At 45.9% G+C, this 22,305-nt stretch overlaps 1 protein-coding gene across 1 annotated transcript; it reads left to right on the forward strand.

Annotated features, from left to right (window-relative positions):
• Window positions 1-1,504: 1,504 nt before the first annotated feature.
• LOC139394183 (integrator complex subunit 15-like) lies at window positions 1,505-20,981 on the forward strand. Its single transcript, XM_071142228.1, has 10 exons — window positions 1,505-1,584; window positions 3,130-3,196; window positions 3,349-3,456; window positions 3,778-3,892; window positions 4,888-4,994; window positions 9,167-9,335; window positions 11,347-11,624; window positions 14,576-14,801; window positions 14,884-14,923; window positions 20,121-20,981. Exons 2-10 carry the CDS (start codon window positions 3,137-3,139, stop codon window positions 20,311-20,313), a joined length of 1,296 nt encoding a protein of 431 aa, XP_070998329.1. The 5' UTR covers window positions 1,505-1,584; window positions 3,130-3,136; the 3' UTR covers window positions 20,314-20,981.
• The last annotated feature ends 1,324 nt before the right edge of the window (window positions 20,982-22,305 follow it).

Consider the following 22,305-nt stretch of genomic DNA (forward strand, 5'->3'; position numbering starts at 1 on the left):
CTGTATATAGCCTCCACACTGACTCGATACCGGTACCCCCTGTATATAGCCTCCATACTGACTCGGTACCAGTACCCCCTGTATATAGCCTCCACACTGACTCGGTACCAGTACCCCCTGTATATAGCCTCCACACTGACTCGGTACCAGTACCCCCTGTATATAGCCTCCACACTGACTCGATACCGGTACCCCCTGTATATAGCCTCCACACTGACTCGGTACCAGTACCCCCTGTATATAGCCTCCACACTGACTCGATACCGGTACCCCGTGTATATAGCCTCCACACTGACTCGGTACCAGTACCCCCTGTATATAGCCTCCACACTGACTCGGTACCAGTACTCCCTGTATATAGCCTCCACACTGACTCGGTACCAGTACTCCCTGTATATAGCCTCCATACTGACTAGGTACCAGTACCCCTGTATATAGCCTCCACACTGACTCGATACCGGTACCCCCTGTATATAGCCTCCACACTGACTCGGTACCAGTACCCCCTGTATATAGCCTCCACACTGACTCGATACCGGTACCCCCTGTATATAGCCTCCACACTGACTCGGTACCAGTACTCCCTGTATATAGCCTCCACACTGACTCGGTACCAGTACTCCCTGTATATAGTCTCCACACTGAATCGGTACCAGTACTCCCTGTATATAGCCTCCATACTGACTAGGTACCAGTACCCCTGTATATAGCCTCCACACTGACTCAGTACTGGTACCCCCTGTATATAGCCTCCACACTGACTCGGTACCAGTACCCCCTGTATAAAGCCTCCACACTGACTCGGTACCAGTACCCCCTGTATATATCCTCCACACTGACTCGGTACCAGTACCCCCTGTATAAAGCCTCGTTATTGTTAGTTTATTGTGTTACTTTTTATTATTTTTTACTTTAGTTTATTTTGTAGATATTTTCTTAACTCTTCTTGAACTGCACTGTTGGTTAAGGGCTTGTAAGTAAGCATTTCACGGTAAAGTCTACACTTGCTGTATTCGGCGCATGTGACAAATAAAGTTGAATTTGATTTATCTCCTTATTCCCCTCGTCTCCTCTCCTTATTCCTCTCAACTGAGAGATAATTCCAAGCAAACAATACTCTCACCTAGGAGAGGAGATGAACAGAGAGGTGGAGAGAAATGTTCTCAAACTATTTGTGTGTATTGTTGTGAATTGTTAGATATTACACAACATCTGCTAAATATGTGTATGGACCAATACAATTTGAATAGATTTTAGATAAACCTATATATCCATTTGGTTAAGCAGCCAGCAGCCCATTAGTTTCCACTCGAGGTACAGTCAGTTAAATGTAGAACTATCTGTCATCATACTCAGTGTGTTTTCTGGTTCAGTACCAACTAACATAATCAAACGTTGAATGCTGATGAACCCCATCAGAACAGAACTAAACGTTGGATGCTGATAAACCCCATCAGAACAGAACCAAACGCGTTGTGACGGACGGGGCAGTTGTCCTCTGTTTGTACTTCATGGGTTTCCGTAGTTGAAAGTGTAAACAGTGGCGCATGCACCCTGTCGCTTTAAAATATCTTCTCTTTCAAGGTAAGAAAACGTTTCTATATTAACTGCGTAACTCGTGTAGTTACACAAACTCGTTGTAATAGAGCAAACAACAGCAACCATAGCTAGTTAGTTTCTAGGATACAAACAAACCGACTATAACTCGCCTCTCCGTGGTTTGCTTGTTAAGCAGAGAGTATTGTAGTTTTGGGACACAACATGGGGAGTCTGTATATTGGTTGGGATGCCTTTTTGGCCGTTTTGGGATGGCAGTAATGACTAGTTGTTTAGCGTACCTCCGTTATTTGGTGGTATGAGCCTTACCAAACATCTTCACATTATTCAGCTTGAATAGCTGGTCCAAGTTGAATGGCGGCTTCCTGGGCATTAAGAAGGATCTGCATGTTCAACTTCTCCTGTACGGACAGATTCTGGTTCACTATACTGGATAGCTCCCCTGAGTGATGACTGGCAGATACACTAGCTAGCTAGATAGTTCCCCTGACTGATGGCTGGCAGATACACTAGCTAGTTCCCCTGAGTGATGGCTGGCAGATACACTAGCTAGCTAGATAGCTCCCCTGAGTGATGGCTGGCAGATAGCTCCCCTGAGTGATGGCTGGCAGATACACTAGCTAGCTAGATAGCTCCCCTGAGTGATGGCTGGCAGATAGCTCCCCTGAGTGATGGCTGGCAGATACACTAGCTAGCTAGATAGCTCCCCTGAGTGATGGCTGGCAGATAGCTCCCCTTAGTGATGGCTGGCAGATACACTAGCTAGCTAGATAGCTCCCCTGAGTGATGGCTGGCAGATAGCTCCCCTGAGTGATGGCTGGCAGATACACTAGCTAGCTAGCTAGCTCCCCTGAGTGATGGCTGGCAGATACACTAGCTAGCTAGCTAGCTCCCCTGAGTGATGGCTGGCAGATACACTAGCTAGCTAGATAGCTCCCCTGAGTGATGGCTGGCAGATAGCTCCCCTGAGTGATGGCTGGCAGATACACTAGCTAGCTAGCTAGCTCCCCTGAGTGATGGCTGGCAGATACACTAGCTAGCTAGATAGCTCCCCTGAGTGATGGCTGGCAGATAGCTCCCCTGAGTGATGGCTGGCAGATACACTAGCTAGCTAGCTAGCTCCCCTGAGTGATGGCTGGCAGATACACTAGCTAGCTAGATAGCTCCCCTGAGTGATGGCTGGCAGATAGCTCCCCTGAGTGATGGCTGGCAGATACACTAGCTAGCTAGCTAGCTCCCCTGAGTGATGGCTGGCAGATACACTAGCTAGCTAGCTAGCTCCCCTGAGTGATGGCTGGCAGATACGCTAGCTAGCTAAGTGCAGCAAGTGAAGTTTTAAAACACTGTTCCATCGAGTTTATCAATGCTTTGCTATGTAAGATCATTCTATCTTGTTTAATGGAGCTGCTGTTGAGTGTGTTACTGTGTGTTCTGATGTTTCAGGGACCTTATGATGAGTGTGTTACTGTGTGTTCTGATGTTTCAGGGACCTGATGATGAGTGTGTTACTGTGTGTTCTGATGTTTCAGGGACCTGATGATGAGTGTGTTACTGTGTGTTCTGATGTTTCAGGGACCTGATGATGAGTGATATGCGTCAGTCGTTGCTACGTCGAGATGCGCTGAGCGCCGCTAAAGAGGTTCTGACCATGTCTGGATATTTATCAGTCTGCTAATGTGTTGTAATGATTCTGGGTTAGTTGGAGGAAGCCCAGTTAGTGGTTATTAATGTGTTGTAATGATTGTAGGTTAGCTGCAGGAAGCCCCGTTAGTGGTTGTTAATGTGTTTCAGGTGCTGTACCATCTGGATATCTACCTGTCTGGCCAGGTTCAGAATAACCCCTCCCCCTCGGTGGACACGCCCACTCTGGAGCTAGTGGAAGAGTTTATCCTGCACAGGGTACCACACACCACACACACACACACACACACACACACACACACACACACACACACACACACACACACACACACACCACACACTGAAACTGGTGGAGGAGTTTATACTGCACAGGGTACCACACACACACACACACACACACACTGAAACTGGTGGAGGAGTTTATACTACACAGGGTACCACACACACACACACACACACACTCTCTCTCAATGTTGCCTCTTTAGGTTGCCTTTATGTCCTGTCTCCATGGTTTCACAAGTGTGTGTGTGTGTGTGTGTGTGTGTGTGTGTGTGTGTGTGTGTGTGTGTGTGTGTGTAGAGGATGAGTGCCTTACAGGAGCTGCAGCTGTTGGAGATCATGTGCAGCTGTTTCCAGGAACAGAGTCGAGACGCTGTGAGACAACTCATCTTCTCTGCCCTGTTCACTCTACAAGGTGATCTTTAACCCTGACCCTAACTCATCTTCTCTGTTCACTCTACAAGGTGATCTTTAACCCTGACCCTAACTCATCTTCTCTGTTCACTCTACAAGGTGATCTTTAACCCTGACCCTTACTCATCTTCTCTGTTCACTCTACAAGGTGATCTTTAACCCTGACCCTTACTCATCTTCTCTGTTCACTCTACAAGGTGATCTTTAACCCTGACCCTAACTCATCTTCTCTGTTCACTCTACAAGGTGATCTTTAACCCTGACCCTAACTCATCTTCTCTGTTCACTCTACAAGGTGATCTTTAACCCTGACCCTAACTCATCTTCACTCATCTGTGCGTAATTTGTCCCATTTTAAATTTGATTTCCTTTTACATATTTTTTATACAGAATGTTTTCAGATCTTCAACCAAAACTTCATATTAGATCAGAGGAACTTGAGTGAACATATAACACAACAATTACATACTTATTTCATTTATTATATAAACAACTTTATGCAACACCCAGTGCCCCTGTGTGAAAAGTAGGTTGTGCAATCTTTAGCTGCAATGACTCCAACCAAACACTTCCTGTAGTTGTTGATCAGGCCACCTTTAGCTGCAATGACTCCAACCAAACACTTCCTGTAGTTGTTGATCAGGCCACCTTTAGCTGCAATGACTCCAACCAAACACTTCCCGTAGTTGTTGAGACCATCTCGTCCAGTTAACCCCAGCTTGTCAAAAAGCACCTGGATGATCATCAAGAGTTAAGGGCTGGTCAGTCAGCATTTCACTGTGAGGTCTACACCTGCTGGTTAAGGGCTGGTCAGTCAGCATTTTACTGTGAGGTCTACACCTGCTGGTTAAGGGCTGGTCAGTCAGCATTTTACTGTGAGGTCCACACCTGTTGGTTAAGGGCTGGTCAGTCAGCATTTCACTGTGTGTGTGTCTTCAGTGTGTTTGTGTTCAAGTTGTATTGAATCTGTGTTTTACTTTTCCTTCTGTCGCCAAGGTAACCAGGCTGACGAGAGTCGCATGGCGTTGCTAGGCAAGCTAGTCTCCATGGCGATCGCTGTGGGCAGGGTCCCCATCCTGGAGTGTGCTGCTACCTGGTTACAGGTTAGAACACAATAACACACACCTTCACTTACCGTGGACAGGACAGGTCTATGGAGTGATTTAGGTGTAGGTTATCAATAACACACACCTTCACTTACCGTGGACAGGACAAGTCTATGGAGTGATTTAGGTATAGGTTATCAAGAACACACACCTTCACTTATCGTGGACAGGACAGGTCTATGGAGTGATTTAGGTATAGGTTATCAAGAACACACACCTTCACTTATCGTGGACAGGACAGGTCTATGGAGTGATTTAGGTATAGGTTATCAATAGCACACACCTTCACTTACCGTGGACAGGACAGGTCTATGGAGTGATTTAGGTGTAGGTTATCAATAACAGAGTTTTGGCCTGCCTGGTGATAAATTAGATAATAGACCAATAAGAAAGAGCTTTCCCAACCTTTCTGCCAATAACGACTAGTTTTCTGTTTTCCCCTCCCACTCAGACCACTCCCAGACAGTCAGTTTTCCCCTCCCACTCAGACCACTCCCAGACAGTCTGTTTTCCCCTCCCCCTCAGACCACTCCCAGACAGTCAGTTTTCCCCTCCCACTCAGACCACTCCCAGACAGTCTGTTTTCCCCTCCCCCTCAGACCACTCCCAGACAGTCAGTTTCCCCCTCCCTACTCAGACCACTCCCAGACAGTCTGTTTTCCCCTCCCACTCAGACCACTCCCAGACAGTCAGTTTTCCCCTCCCACTCAGACCACTCCCAGACAGTCAGTTTTCCCCTCCCACTCAGACCACTCCCAGACATTCAGTTTTCCCCTCCCACTCAGACCACTCCCAGACAGTCAGTTTTCCCCTCCCACTCAGACCACTCCCAGACAGTCTGTTTTCCCCTCCCCACTCAGACCACTCCCAGACAGTCAGTTTCTCCCCACTCAGACCACTCCCAGACAGTCTGTTTTCCCCTCCCACTCAGACCACTCCCAGACAGTCTGTTTTCCCCTCCCACTCAGACCCCTCCCAGACAGTCAGTTTTCCCCTGACAGTCAGTTTTCCCCTCCCACTCAGACCACTCCCAGACAGTCTGTTTTCCCCTCCCCCTCAGACCACTCCCAGACAGTCTGTTTTCCCCTCCCACTCAGACCACTCCCAGACAGTCTGTTTTCCCCTCCCACTCAGACCACTCCCAGACAGTCTGTTTTCCCCTCCCACTCAGACCACTCCCAGACAGTCAGTTTTCCCCTCCCACTCAGACCACTCCCAGACAGTCTGTTTTCCCCTCCCTACTCAGACCACTCCCAGACAGTCAGTTTTCCCCTCCCTACTCAGACCACTCCCAGACAGTCAGTTTTCCCCTCCCTACTCAGACCACTCCCAGACAGTCAGTTTTCCCCTCCCACTCAGACCACTCCCAGACAGTCTGTTTTCCCCTCCCACTCAGACCCCTCCCAGACAGTCTGTTTCCCCCTCCCCACTCAGACCCCTCCCAGACAGTCTGTTTCCCCCTCCCCACTCAGACCCCTCCCAGACAGTCTGTTTCCCCCTCCCCACTCAGACCCCTCCCAGACAGTCTGTTTCCCCCTCCCCACTCAGACCACTCCCAGACAGTCTGTTTCCCCCTCCCCACTCAGACCACTCCCAGACAGTCTGTTTCCCCCTCCCCACGCAGACCACTCCCAGACAGTCTGTTTCCCCCTCCCCACTCAGACCACTCACAGACAGTCTGTTTTCCCCTCCCACTCAGACCACTCCCAGACAGTCTGTTTCCCCCTCCCCACTCAGACCACTCCCAGACAGTCTGTTTCCCCCTCCCTACTCAGACCACTCCCAGACAGTCTGTTTTCCCCTCCCACTCAGACCACTCCCAGACAGTCTGTTTTCCCCTCCCACTCAGACCACTCCCAGACAGTCTGTTTTCCCCTCCCACTCAGACCACTCCCAGACAGTCTCAGCTAAATTCTTTCTTGAGAAGTTGCTCTTTGCTAAGAAGCTATTTTTATTTCTTTTTGACCATTTTAATGTAAAACAATCACAGTGAGGTACTGAGGTACTTAACTGTTAACCAGAAATTAATTGATATTGTGTGTGTGTTCGTGTGTTCCAGTGGTCCCATCCTGTCTACTGTAGAAGTGTTAAAGGAATTTGTTTCCTATATGTTTATTAACCAATTCAATTAGAACACTCTGCCCATTCCTAAGAATTTGTAAGATACTTATTTGCATAAAATGGACAGAGGCCAGTCTCAAAATCAATCAATAGCATTTATTCTCGAGAGTACTGATCATGGTACAATTTACAACCAGTTATAAACTAAATATGACGTCATAGGTTTTAAACTGTCCTTCCTCCACTCCGATACAATGGCTGTATAGTTCACAAGTCTTCCCACGCTGTCTACCACCTGTTAAATAATCTACTGCTAGCCCAAGGTCTCTCCTCTCCCTGTGTAGAGACAGGATGTCCTGTAAGGAACACAGCATTCCAGCCAGTCTGACGATAGCTCCGTTAGTTTCTAACAAGGAACAGACAGTCCTTCTAATTCTGGACGAAAACTACACACATTACATTCAGTATTATGATTATAATAAGATTCATACATCCATACAGTAACATAGTAGTATTCTGTTTAGTCATAGTTCTGATTGAAATGCATACATAATTTGGTCATTATTCATAAAAATCCCTTAGCCAGAGTGTGTGTGTGTTCCAGCGGTCCCATCCTGTCTACTGTAAAAGACTAGCCAGAGTGTGTGTGTGTTCCAGTGGTCCCATCCTGTCTACTATAGAAGACTAGCCAGAGTGTGTGTGTGTGTGTGTTCCAGTGGTCCCATCCTGTCTACTGTAGAAGACTAGCCAGAGTGTGTGTGTGTTCCAGTGGTCCCATCCTGTCTACTGTAGAAGACTAGCCAGAGTGTGTGTGTGTTCCAGCGGTCCCATCCTGTCTACTGTAGAAGACTAGTCAGAGTGTGTGTGTGTTCCAGTGGTCCCATCCTGTCTACTGTAGAAGACTAGCCAGAGTGTGTGTGTGTTCCAGTGGTCCCATCCTGTCTACTATAGAAGACTAGCCAGAGTGTGTGTGTGTGTGTGTGTTCTAGTGGTCCCATCCTGTCTACTGTAGAAGACTAGCCAGAGTGTGTTTGTGTGTTTCAGTGGTCCCATCCTGTCTACTATAGAAGACTAGCCAGAGTGTGTGTGTGTGTGTGTGTGTTCTAGTGGTCCCATCCTGTCTACTGTAGAAGACTAGCCAGAGTGTGTGTGTGTGTGTGTGTTCCAGTGGTCCCATCCTGTCTACTGTAGAAGACTAGCCAGAGTGTGTGTGTGTGTGTGTGTTCCAGCGGTCCCATCCTGTCTACTGTAGAAGACTAGTCAGAGTGTGTGTGTGTTCCAGCGGTCCCATCCTGTCTACTGTAGAAGACTAGCCAGAGTGTGTGTGTGTGTGTGTTCCAGCGGTCCCATCCTGTCTACTGTAGAAGACTAGCCAGAGTGTGTGTGTGTGTTCGTGTGTTCCAGCGGTCCCATCCTGTCTACTGTAGAAGACTAGCCAGAGTGTGTGTGTGTTCCAGCGGTCCCATCCTGTCTACTGTAGAAGACTAGCCAGAGTGTGTGTGTGTGTGTGTTCCAGCGGTCCCATCCTGTCTATTATAGAAGACTAGCCAGAGTTTGTGTGTGTGTGTGTTCCAGCGGTCCCATCCTGTCTACTGTAGAAGACTAGCCAGAGTGTGTGTGTGTGTTCGTGTGTTCCAGCGGTCCCATCCTGTCTACTGTAGAAGACTAGCCAGAGTGTGTGTGTGTTCCAGCGGTCCCATCCTGTCTACTGTAGAAGACTAGCCAGAGTGTGTGTGTGTGTGTGTTCCAGCGGTCCCATCCTGTCTACTGTAGAAGACTAGCCAGAGTGTGTGTGTGTGTGTGTTCCAGCGGTCCCATCCTGTCTACTGTAGAAGACTAGCCAGAGTGTGTGTGTGTGTGTGTGTTCCGGCGGTCCCATCCTGTCTACTGTAGAAGACTAGCCAGAGTGTGTGTGTGTTCGTGTGTTCCAGTGGTCCCATCCTGTCTACTGTAGAAGACTAGCCAGAATGTGTTTGTGTGTTTCAGTGGTCCCATCCTGTCTACTATAGAAGACTAGCCAGAGTGTGTGTGTGTGTGTGTGTTCCAGTGGTCCCATCCTGTCTACTGTAGAAGACTAGCCAGAGTGTGTGTGTGTTCGTGTGTTCCAGCGGTCCCATCCTGTCTACTGTAGAAGACTAGCCAGAGTGTTGGTGGATGACTATTGCTCCCTACTTCCTGGTTCCATGGTTCCAACCCTCAACAACCTCAGCTGTTCCTGTCCTCCATTCTGCTGCCAGTTCATCACTGCTGTTACCACCCTGTATGACCTCTCTACAGGTACACACACTGTTGTTACCACCCTGTATGACCTCTCTACGCACCGTTAGGAAAATGTGGTGCCAGACATTTGACCGTTTTAATTGAACAGACTCATATGCATTGGGTGCGTAACCTGATTAGTAACGCTGTGCGTCCTGACTGGAATCCCACTTTAAAGATGTTAGAAGAACTGGCCACACGTACTGTTCCTCAGCCAACAAGATGAGTAACAAACAGCTAAATCACTACCCTGTCAATCTACTATCAGCCAACAAGATGAGTAACGAACAGCTAAATCACTAGCCAACAAGATGAGTAACGAACAGCTAAATCACTACCCTGTCAATAAACTATCAGCCAACAAGATGAGTAACAAACAGCTAAATCACTAGCCAACAAGATGAGTAACTAACAGCTAAATCACTACCCTGTCAATCTACTATCAGCCAACAAGATGAGTAACAAACAGCTAAATCACTACCCTGTCAATCTACTATCAGCCAACAAGATGAGTAACAAACAGCAATATCACTAGCCAACAAGATGAGTAACGAACAGCTAAATCACTAGCCTGTCAATCTACTATCAGCCAACAAGATGAGTAACGAACAGCTAAATCACTACCCTGTCAATCTACTATCAGCCAACAAGATGAGTAACGAACAGCTAAATCACTACCCTGTCAATCTACTATCAGCCAACAAGATGAGTAACGAACAGCTAAATCACTAGCCAACAAGATGAGTAACGAACAGCTAAATCACTACCCTGTCAATAAACTATCAGCCAACAAGATGAGTAACAAACAGCTAAATCACTAGCCAACAAGATGAGTAACAAACAGCTAAATCACTACCCTGTCAATAAACTATCAGCCAACAAGATGAGTAACAAACAGCTAAATCACTAGCCTGTCAATCTACTATCAGCCAACAAGATGAGTAACAAACAGCTAAATCACTAGCCAACAAGATGAGTAACTAACAGCTAAATCACTACCCTGTCAATCTACTATCAGCCAACAAGATGAGTAACAAACAGCTAAATCACTACCCTGTCAATCTACTATCAGCCAACAAGATGAGTAACAAACAGCAATATCACTAGCCAACAAGATGAGTAACGAACAGCTAAATCACTAGCCTGTCAATCTACTATCAGCCAACAAGATGAGTAACGAACAGCTAAATCACTACCCTGTCAATCTACTATCAGCCAACAAGATGAGTAACGAACAGCTAAATCACTACCCTGTCAATCTACTATCAGCCAACAAGATGAGTAACGAACAGCTAAATCACTACCCTGTCAATCTACTATCAGCCAACAAGATGAGTAACGAACAGCTAAATCACTACCCTGTCAATCTACTATCAGCCAAAAAGATGAGTAATGAACAGCTAAATCACTAGCCAACAAGATGAGTAACGAACAGCTAAATCACTACCCTGTCAATCTACTATCAGCCAACAAGGTTAGTAACGAAAAGCTACATCACTAGCCTGTCAATATACTATCAGCCAACAAGATGAGTAACGAACAGCTAAATCACTACCCTGTCAATCTACTATCAGCCAACAAGATGAGTAACGAAAAGCTACATCACTAGCCAACAAGATGAGTAACGAAAACCCTGTACAGCTGTTACTAGGCTGTGTCATGTCAACATCTCTAAATATCTATCTCTTGGTGTGTGTTCGGTGTGTATAGAGGAGTTGACTCCCCCTGTACAGCTGTTACTAGGCTGTGTCATGTCAACAACTCTAAATACCTCTTGGTGTGTATAGAGGAGTTGACTCCCCCTGTACAGCTGTTACTAGGCTATGTCATGTCAACATCTCTAAATACCTCTTGGTGTGTATAGAGGAGTTGACTCCCCCTGTACAGCTGTTACTAGGCTGTGTCATGTCAACATCTCTAAATACCTCTTGGTGTGTATAGAGGAGTTGACTCCCCCTGTACAGCTGTTACTAGGCTATGTCATGTCAACATCTCTAAATACCTCTTGGTGTGTTTTCGGTGTGTATAGAGGAGTTGACTCCCCCTGTACAGCTGCTACAGATGGTGGTGTCCTGGATCCAAGACCAGCCTCGATTGGTCCTCATCACTCTGCTGAACACACCCCCCTCCTCCAGCCAGCCAATCGGCTCCCTGGACCTCACACCGCTGGCTGGGCTGGTGCGCTGGTGTGTCAAAGCCCCATTGGCTTACAGAAGAGACGGGAAGCAGGACTTGGCCAATGGGACGACAGAGACTGAGCTGGAGGCAGGGCCTCTCTTCTCTGAGCTACATCTCAGTGTCCTGCAGGTTTGTCCAGTATCAATGTCCAGTATCAATGTCCAGTATCAATGTCCAGTATCAATGTCCAGTCTCAATGTCCAGTCTCAATGTCCAGTATCAATGTCCAGTCTCAATGTCCAGTCTCAATGTCCAGTATCAATGTACAGTCTCAAACCTGACTTTTGGGACATTTGTGTAACTGAGGTCGTCAGGACGTACATGAGGGTCGGGTTTGGATTACAAACCTTCATACAGTGAGACAGACCATCATAGCAGAAGAACCTCCAGACAGACCATCAGAGCAGCAGAACCTCCAGACAGTGAGACAGACCTGTCCATTACTCAGCACCTCAGACTTGTTTACATGCGACAACACTTTGCCAATATTATGAGAGAACACTTGGCCCTAATGGAGTGGCTACTTTCTGTATTTGATAGAGATCACTCCAGTCTGCCACTAACCAGGTTTCCATCCAATCTTACTGTATTTGATAGAGATCACTCCAGTCTGCCACTAACCAGGTTTCCATCCAATCTTACTGTATTTGATAGAGATCACTACAGTCTGCCACTAACCAGGTTTCCATCCAATCTTACTGTATTTGACAGAGATCACTACAGTCTGCCACTAACCAGGTTTCCATCCAATCTTACTGTATTTGATAGAGATCACTACAGTCTGCCACTAACCAGGTTTCCATCCAATCTTACTGTATTTGATAGAGATCACTACAGTCTGCCACTAACCAGGTTTCCATCCAATCTTACTGTATTTGATAGAGATCACTACAGTCTGCAACTAACCAGGTTTCCATCCAATCTTACTGTATTTGATAGAGATCACTACAGTCTGCCACTAACCAGGTTTCCATCCAATCTTACTGTATTTGACAGAGATCACTACAGTCTGCCACTAACCAGGTTTCCATCCAATCTTACTGTATTTGATAGAGATCACTCCAGTCTGCCACTAACCAGGTTTCCATCCAATCTTACTGTATTTGACAGAGATCACTACAGTCTGCCACTAACCAGGTTTCCATCCAATCTTACTGTATTTGACAGAGATCACTACAGTCTGCCACTAACCAGGTTTCCATCCAATCTTACTGTATTTGATAGAGATCACTCCAGTCTGCCACTAACCAGGTTTCCATCCAATCTTACTGTATTTGACAGAGATCACTACAGTCTGCCACTAACCAGGTTTCCATCCAATCTTACTGTATTTGATAGAGATCACTACAGTCTGCCACTAACCAGGTTTCCATCCAATCTTACTGTATTTGACAGAGATCACTACAGTCTGCCACTAACCAGGTTTCCATCCAATCTTACTGTATTTGATAGAGATCACTACAGTCTGCCACTAACCAGGTTTCCATCCAATCTTACTGTATTTGATAGAGATCACTACAGTCTGCCACTAACCAGGTTTCCATCCAATCTTACTGTATTTGATAGAGATCACTCCAGTCTGTGTCAATTTGAAGGAATCACATCTCTGTTTTTATGTGGATTTTAGAATATTGGCACGAAAATCTGTCTCCAACTGGATGGAAGCTTAGCTACTGTTTTGGGCCAAATCTGTCTCCAACTAGATGGAAGCTTAGCTACTGTTTTGGGCCAAATCTGTCTCCAACTAGATGGAAGCTTAGCTACTGTTTTGGGCCAAATCTGTCTCCAACTAGATGGAAGCTTAGCTACTGTTTTGGGCCAAATCTGTCTCCAACTGGATGGAAGCTTAGCTACTGTTTTGGGCCAAATCTGTCTCCAACTAGATGGAAGCTTAGCTACTGTTTTGGGCCAATGAGAATTAAGATGATGTGCACTTGCATCCCACTTGTCAAGATTCCAGAATTCTAAACCCATTGGCGAGTGTGTCCCGCTGCCAGCTGTTTATTTTCTTTTAAACAATTTAAATGTAACCTTTATTTCACTAGGCAATGTTATTTACAATGACAGCCCACACCGGCCAAACCTGGACCACTTGTATGCCGCCCTATGGGACTCCCAATCACGGTCGGTTGTGATACAGCCTGGATTCAAACCAAGGTGTCTGTAGTGACGCCTCTAGCACTGGGATGCAGTGCCTTAGACCCCTGCACCACTCAAGAGCCCAGTAATATGATTCCCTATGAAACACTGCCAGACAGATGCACACTGGTAATCGATTGAGAGAAAGTAAAAACCAAACGTCACCACATGCCAGTGACTTGATAAGCTGATTTAGCTAACGTGACCTGCTCATGGTGCCTGCTATTTACTAGCTTCATTGACAAGCAGAGATGGAACTTAGCGAACTAGTGATTTGGGGTTCTGATATATGGCTTGTAGCAGCTTTATTTAGGATCGTTTGACAGCTGGCTGATGAAGAACTTGTAGACATGTTCTCAGAAATCAGTCCTGAGCGCAGCCAGCAGCAACGGACTCCATACTGTCTACTGATTCTTTCATGCTCATGTTTTTATTTAAGAAATACTGTATTAAACACCTTAGCTGCTTGACGTAAGCACTGGCAGAAACGTCAACATGAGTTACAGGTTAACAACAACAACTGCCAATAAAGCAAACATAAAGCACCCCCGTGGAACCGCACCCCTGTGGTACCGCACCCCTGTGGACCCGCACCCCCGTGGAACTGCACTGGCAGAAACGTCAACATGAGTTACAGGTTAACAACAACAACTGCCAATAAAGCAAACATAAAGCACCCCCGTGGAACCGCACTCCTGTGGAACCGCACCCCTGTGGACCCGCACCCCTGTGGAACCGCACCCCCGTGGAACCGCACCCCCGTGGAACCGCACCCCCGTGGTACCGCACCCCCGTGGAACCGCACCCCCGTGGTACCGCACCCCCGTGGTACCGCACCCCCGTGTTTAGAGGTCATCGACTCTTCCTCCCGGGAGTCCTGGGTCAGGGCCAGGTCATGTTTAGAGGTCAGAGGTGATGAACTCAACACTTATCTGTTCCAGGTGTTGCTGCTTCTCCCGGGCGTTCTGAGAGAGAAGGGGCTTCTGGGTCGTCTGGCGTTGCTGCAGCCCGACCAGCTGACTTCTCTGATCTCTGACCTCTCTGGTCTTCTGGAGGAGCTGAACCCTCTCCACTCCGATACACAAACACACATCCAGCTCACTCTGGATAGGCTGGCCCAGGCCCTGCAGGTGTCCATGGCAGCAGGGGCGCTGCTCTGCTCTAGAGGTAGGGATGTCATATCCTGTGTCTTCTACAGTTGTGATGTCCTGTGTCTTCTACAGTCTTATCCTGTGTATTCTCTCCACAGAGGACCTGAGAGCTCTCTGTTCCCGCCTCCCACACAACAAGTAAGAACCAGTCACAGTGTACCCCTAGCCCTCCCCACAACCAATCACAATGTACCCCTAGCCCTCCCCACAACCAATCACAATGCACCCCTAAACCTTCCCCACAACCAGTCACAATGTTCCCCTAGCCCTCCCCCACAACCAATCACAATGCAACCCTCCTCCTGTCAAGATCTGTTCTTACCCTCCCCCTGTTCAGACCTGTTCTGTCCTGTTTCCAGCCTAAGAGGTGTGTGTGTGTGTGTGTGATCTTCCCAAGTAGTGCATGATGTCATAGATCCTCATAGTTCCAGAATGTTATGATAATGGCAGCCATTTTGGCGAAGGAGAAATCCATACCCTCAATGCACATTCTACATTTGAACGTTCCAAGCCCTCTTCATATCGGGGGAGTCGTTTCCTGTGCGTTGTCAGGCATTGCCAACAGGGAGAAGATCTCGTTAAATATGGTTTAAATTAGTTAAAATTAGTAAATTACATTGAGGATTTAGAAGCTACAGCAATGCGCTTGTGAGAAAAATTTAAGAAAATTTGAAAACGAGTGTTTCAACATAGTAAAACCACTACATAGCTGATGCTAGCTAGCCTCTTACATAAACCTGACTGGTTAGCTAGCTAGAATCAGAGCCATCAGGATAATATCATAGACAGACTGGATCTAATGTTGTTTTACAGAGAAATAGGTCTATGTACTTGTCATGTTAGTTGCATCTAACATTAGTTTACAAAAGGATTGTTTGCTAAGGTGTAATCTAGGGCTCCCGAGTGGCGCAGCAGTCTAAGGCACTGCATCTCAGTGCTTGAGGCGTCACTACAGACACCCTGGTTCGATTCCAGGCTGTACATTTTTTTTATTGGTCACATACACGTGGTTAGCAGATGTTATTGTGAGTGTAGCGAAATTCTTGTGTTTCTAGTAACGACAGTGCAGTAATATCTAACAAGTAATATCTAACAATTCCACAACATCTCCCTAATACACACAAATCTAAGGAAAGGAATAAGAATGTATAAATATATGGATGAGCAATGTCAGAGCGGGATAGGCTAAGATGCAAAAGATAGTAAAGAATAGAGTTGAAGTCGGAAGTTTACATACTTAGGTTAGAGTCATTAAAACTAGTTTTTCTACACATTTTCTACACATTTCTACACATTTCTTGTGAACAAACTATAGTTTTGGCAAGTTGGTTAGGACATCTACTTTGTGCATGGCACAAATCATTTTTCCAACAATTGTTTACAGAGATTATTTCACTTATAATTCACTATCACAATTCCAGTGGGTCAGAAGTTTACATACACTAAGTTGACTGTACTTTTAAACAGCTTGGAAAATTCCAGAAAATTATGTCATGGCTTTAGAAGCTTCTGATAGGCTAATTGACATTTGAGTCAATTGGAGGTGTACCTGTGGATCTATTTCAAGGCCTACCTTCAAACTCAGTGCCTCTTTGCTTGACATCATGGAAAAATCAAAAGAAATCAGTCAAGACCTCAGAAAACAATTGTAGACCTCCACAAGTTTGGTTTATCCTTGGGAGCAATTTCCAAATGCCTGAAGGTACCACGTTCATCTGTACAAACAATAGTACGCAAGTATAAACACCATGGGACCACGCAGCCGTCATACCGCTCAGGAAGGAGACGCGTTCTGTCTCAGAGATTAACGTACTTTTGTGCGAACAATGCAAATCAATCCCAGAACAGCAGCAAAGGACCTTCTGAAGATGCTGGAGGAAACGGGTACAAAAGTATCTATGTTCACAGTAAAACGAGTCCTATATCAACATAACCTGAATGGCCGCTCAGCAAGAAAGGACACTGCTCCAAAACCGCCATAAAAACTACAGATTACGGTTTGCAACTGTACATGGGGACAAAGATTGCACTTTTTTGAGAAATGTCCTCTGGTCGGATGAAACAAAAATATAACTGTTTGGGTATAATGAACATCGTTATGTTTGGAGGAAAAAGGGGGAGGCTTGCAAGCCGAAGAACACCATCCCAACCGTGAGGTACGGGGGTGGCAGCATCATGTTGTTTGGGTGCTTTGCTGCAGGAGGGACTGGTGCACTTCACAAATAGATGGCATCATGAGGAAGTAAATTTTGTGGATATATTAAAGCAACATCTCAAGACATCAGTCAGGAAGTTAAAGCTTGGTCGCAAATTTTGTGGCAAAATAGCTTAAGGACAACAAGTCAAGGTATTGGCGTGGCCATCACAAAGCCCTGATCTCAATGGGAATGTGATGAAAGAAATAAAAGCTGAAATGAATCATTCTCTCTACTATTATTCTGACATTTCACATTCTTAAAATAAAGTGGTGATCCTAACTGACCTAAGACAGGGCATTTCTACTAGGATTAAATGTCAGGAATTGTGAAAAACAGAGTTTAAATGTATTTGGCAAAGGTGTATGTAAACTTCTGACTTCAACTGTACATATGAGATGAGTAATGCAAGATATGTGAACACTGTTAAAGTGGTATTATTAAAGTGATTCGTGTTCCATTTTATTAAAGTGGCCAATGACTTCAAGCCTGTATATAGCCTCTCTGTGCTAGTGATGGCTGTTTAACAGTCTAATGACCTTGAGATAGAAGCTGTTTTTCAGTCTCTCGGTCCCAGCTTTGATGCACCTGTACTGACCTCGCCTTCTGGATGATAGCTGGGAGTACAGGCAGTGACTCGGGTGTTTTTTTTGTCCTTGATGATCGGGATGCGTTGTGCAAACCGCACCACCCACTTGAGAGCCCTGCAGTTGTGGGCGGTGCAATTGCTGTACCAGGCGGTGATACAGCCCGACAGGATGCTCTCAATGGTGCATCTGTAAAAGTTTGTGAGGGTTTTAGGTGACAAGCCACATTTCTTCAGCCTCCTTAGGTTGAAGAGGCGCTGTTGCGCCTTCTTCACCACACTGTCTGTGTGGGTGGAGCATTTCAATTTGTCAGTGATATGTACTCAGAGGAACTTAACTTTGCACCCTCTTCATTGCTGTCCTGTCGATGTGGATAGGGGGTGCTCCCTCTGCTGTTTCCTTAAGTCCAGGATCATCTCCTTTGTTTTGTTGATGTTGAGGGAGAGGTTATTTTCCTGACACCACACTCCGAAGCCCTCACCTACTCCCTGTAGATTGTCTTGTCGTTGTTGGTAGTCATGTCTACTACTGTTGTGCCATCTGCAAACTTGATGATTGAGTTGGAGGCGTTCATGGCCACGCAGTGAACAGGGAGTACAGGTGAGGGCTCAGAACACATCCTTGTGGGGCCCCAGTGTTGAGGATTAGTGAAGTGGAGATGTTGTTACCTACCTTCACCACCTGGGGGTGGCCCGTCAGGAAGTCCAGGACCCAATTGCACAGGGCGGGGTTGAAACCCAGGGCCTCAAGCTTAATGATGAGCTTGGAAGGTACTATGGTGTTGAATGCTGAGCTGTAGCCGATGAACAGCATTCTTACATAGGTATTCCTCTTGTCCAGGTGGGATAAGGCAGTATGCAGTGTGATGGCTCTTGCGTCGTCTGTAGACCGAATGGGGCAGTAAGCAAATTGAAATGAGTTTAGCCGTAGCAACTAATGACAATAAACAATAATAAATGAGACATCAGCTGATGTCACAAAGTACAGAAACCCAGCCTAAAACCCCAAGCAGCAAGCATTGCAGGTGTAGAAGCACGGTGGCTGGGAAAAACTCCCTAGAAAGGACAGAACCTAGGAAGAAACCTAGAGAGGAACCAGGCTATGAGGGGTGGGCCAGTCCTCTTCTGGCTGTGCCGGGTGGAGATTATAACAGAACAACCTACTACCCTGAGACAAGGCTGTGTATAGCCCCCACACCACTAGAGGGATATCTACCACCCTACTACCCTGAGACCAGGCTGAGTATAGCCCCCACACCACTAGAGGGATATCTACCACCCTACTACCCTGAGACAAGGCTGAGTATAGCCCCCACACCACTAGAGGGATATCTACCAACCTACTACCCTGAGACAAGGCTGAGTATAGCCCCCACACCACTAGAGGGATATCTACCACCCTACTACCCTGAGACAAGGCTGAGTATAGCCCCCACACCACTAGAGGGATATCTACCAACCTACTACCCTGAGACAAGGCTGAGCATAGCCAGCATATAGCAGATGTTAATGTGAGTGTACACACAAGTATAAAGGAATTAATAAGAATATGTACATAAAAATATATGAATGAGCGATGGCCGAACGGCTTAGGCAAGATGCAGTAGATGGTATAGAGTACAGTATATACAGTGGGGCAAAAAAGTATTTAGTCAGCCACCAATTGTGCAAGTTCTCCCACTTAAAAAGACGAGAGAGGCCTGTAATTTTCATCATAGGTACACTTCAACTATGACAGACAAAATGAGAAAAAAAATCCAGAAAATCACATTGTAGGATTTTTAATGATTTTATTTACAAATTATGGTGGAAAATAAATGTCTTCCATTTTCTCACTCTGGCCTTGTTGGCCTTACTAATTCTATGAATGGAATTTAGCCTTTTCAATACATTTCATCCATATTTAGCGACATCTCCCTCCCTAAGTTAGGGTTAGGGTGGGGGGTAGGGTTAGGGTGGGGGGTAGGGTTAGGGTGGGGGGTAGGGTTAGCGACATCTCCTCCCTCCCTAAGTTAGGGTTAGGGTGGGGGGTAGGGTTAGCGACATCTCCTCCCTCCCTAAGTTAGGGTTAGGGTGGGGGGTAGGGTTAGCGACATCTCCCTCCCTAAGTTAGGGTTAGGGTGGGGGGTAGGGTTAGCGACATCTCCTCCCTCCCTAAGTTAGGGTTAGGGTGGGGGGTAGGGTTAGCGACATCTCCTCCCTAAGTTAGGGTTAGGGTGGGGGGTAGGGTTAGCGACATCTCCTCCCTCCCTAAGTTAGGGTTAGGGTGGGGGGTAGGGTTAGCGACATCCCCCTCCCTAAGTTAGGGTTAGGGTGGGGGGTAGGGTTAGCGACATCTCCTCCCTCCCTAAGTTAGCGAAACATTGCGACAGGACGGAATTCAAACCGAAGTCAAGCGGTAATGAAACCAGGCTATGAAGAAGAATGGAAGGTGCTTAGAATGCATTGACGGAACTGGAATGAATAGCAGTAGAGGCTATAGGTGATGCATTCCCTGCTGTTACAGATGCAGGACAAAGTGTGTTGTAATTCCTAATTCTATGGTGTCTCTCAGTTTGCTCCAGCTGGTGATGTCTGGTCCAGTGCAGCAGAGTGGATTCTACCCCCACATCCACACCCCTCCTCTGGGGTACAGCCCCCGGCCCAGCCCCTTAGGACCTCACCCCTCCTCTCACTCTCCCCATCCCTCCTTCCCTTCTCAACCTTTCCTTCCAAGCATGGCCTTTCCCTTCCGCCCCAGCCACTAAAGAGATGTGTGGACACATGGAAGACAACAACATTGGTGTATACTGAGTATTTGGACTGTTTGTCAAATCAATCTGTTTTACCATGTTTCATTAATAAATTGTACACCCTTTCACCCATGTTTTGTATAATAAATTGACCACAGCCTGTATGTCCTCCCACCTATCTGTTCATTAATAAATTGACCACAGCCTGTATGTCCTCCCACCTATTTGTTCATTAATAAATTGACCACAGCCTGTACGCCCTCCCACCTATCTGTTCATTAATAAATTGACCACAGCCTGTATGTCCTCCCACCTATCTGTTCATTAATAAATTGACCACAGCCTGTACGCCCTCCCACCTATCTGTTCATTAATAAATTGACCACAGCCTCTATGTCCTCCCACCTATCTGTTCATTAATAAATTGACCACAGCCTGTACGTCCTCCCACCTATCTGTTCATTAATAAATTGACCACAGCCTCTATGTTCTCCCACCTATCTGTTCATTAATAAATTGACCACAGCCTGTACGCCCTCCCACCTATATTTCATGAATTGTATATATTTATTTAACCTTTATTTTGACAGGGAAGACATATTGAGACGTATTTCTCTTTTCCAAATGCGCCCTGTATAGTACAATATAAATATACACATTAAATACTACATATATAATTTAAAGTATTGATGGGGGAATTATTTGTGGGTGAATGTAACTGTTTTTTCTGGGTGATGTGACATTTTATTTGTGCTTACCGTGACTGTGTTTTGGACACACCTTCTCATTCAGGGTTTTTCTTAATTTTTTATTTCACCTTTATTTAACCAGGGAGGCCAGTTGAGAACACCTTTATTTAACCAGGTAGGCCAGTTGAGAACACCTTTATTTAACCAGGGAGGCCAGTTGAGAACAAGTTCTCATTTACAACTGGGACCTGGCCAAGATAAAGCAAAGCAGTGCAACACAAACAACAACACAGAGTTACACATGGAGTAAACAACCGTACAGTCAATAACACAATAGAAAATATATATACAGTGTGTGTAAATGTAGTGTGTAAATGTAAGATTAGGGAGGTAAGGCAATAAATAGGCAATAGCGTTGAAATAATTACAATTTAGCATTAACACTGGAGTGATAGATTTGCAGAAGATGAATGTGCAAGTAGAGATACTGGGGTGCAAAGGAGCAAAAAAATAACAATATGGGGATGAGGTAGTTTGGTGGGCTATTTACAGATGGTCTATTTACAGGTGCAGTGAGCTGCTCTGACAGCTGATGCTTAAAGTTAGTGAGGGCGATGTAAGTCTCCAGCTTCAGTGATTTTTGCAATTCGTTCCAGTCATTGGCAGCAGAGAACTGGAAGGAAAGGCGGCCAAAGGAGGAGTTGGCTTTGGGGATTTTCTACATTGTAGAATAATAGTGAAGACATCAAAACTAGGAAATAACACATTTGCAATCATGTAGTAACCAAAAAAGTGTTGAACAGATCAAAATATATTTTATATTTGAGATTCATCAAAGTAGCCACCCTTTGCCTTGAAGAGAGCTTTGCACACTTGGCATTCTCTCAACCAGCTTCATGAGGTAGTCACCTGGAATGCATTTCAATTAACAGGTGTGCTTTGTTAAAAGTTCATTTGTGGAATTTCTTTCCTTCTTAATGTGTTTGAGCCAATCTGTCTGTCCTTTGGTCTGATGAGTCCGAATTCGCTATTTTTGGTTCCAACCGCTGTGTCTTTGTGAGATGCGGCGTAGGTGAATTGGTAATCTATGCATGTGTGGTTCCCACCGTGAAGCATGGAGGAGGAGGTGTGGGGGTGCTTGCTGGTGACACTGTCTGTGAATTATTTAGAATTCAAGGCACACTTAACCAGCATGGCTACCACAGCATTCTGCAGCGATACGCCATCCCGTCTGGATTGGGCTTAGTGGGACTATCATTTGTTTTTCAACAGGACAATGACCAAACACACCTCCAGGCTGTGTAAGGGCTACTTGACC

Source organism: Oncorhynchus clarkii, unplaced genomic scaffold (assembly GCF_045791955.1).
Source record: "Oncorhynchus clarkii lewisi isolate Uvic-CL-2024 unplaced genomic scaffold, UVic_Ocla_1.0 unplaced_contig_11233_pilon_pilon, whole genome shotgun sequence".
Classification (NCBI taxonomy): domain Eukaryota; kingdom Metazoa; phylum Chordata; class Actinopteri; order Salmoniformes; family Salmonidae; genus Oncorhynchus; species Oncorhynchus clarkii.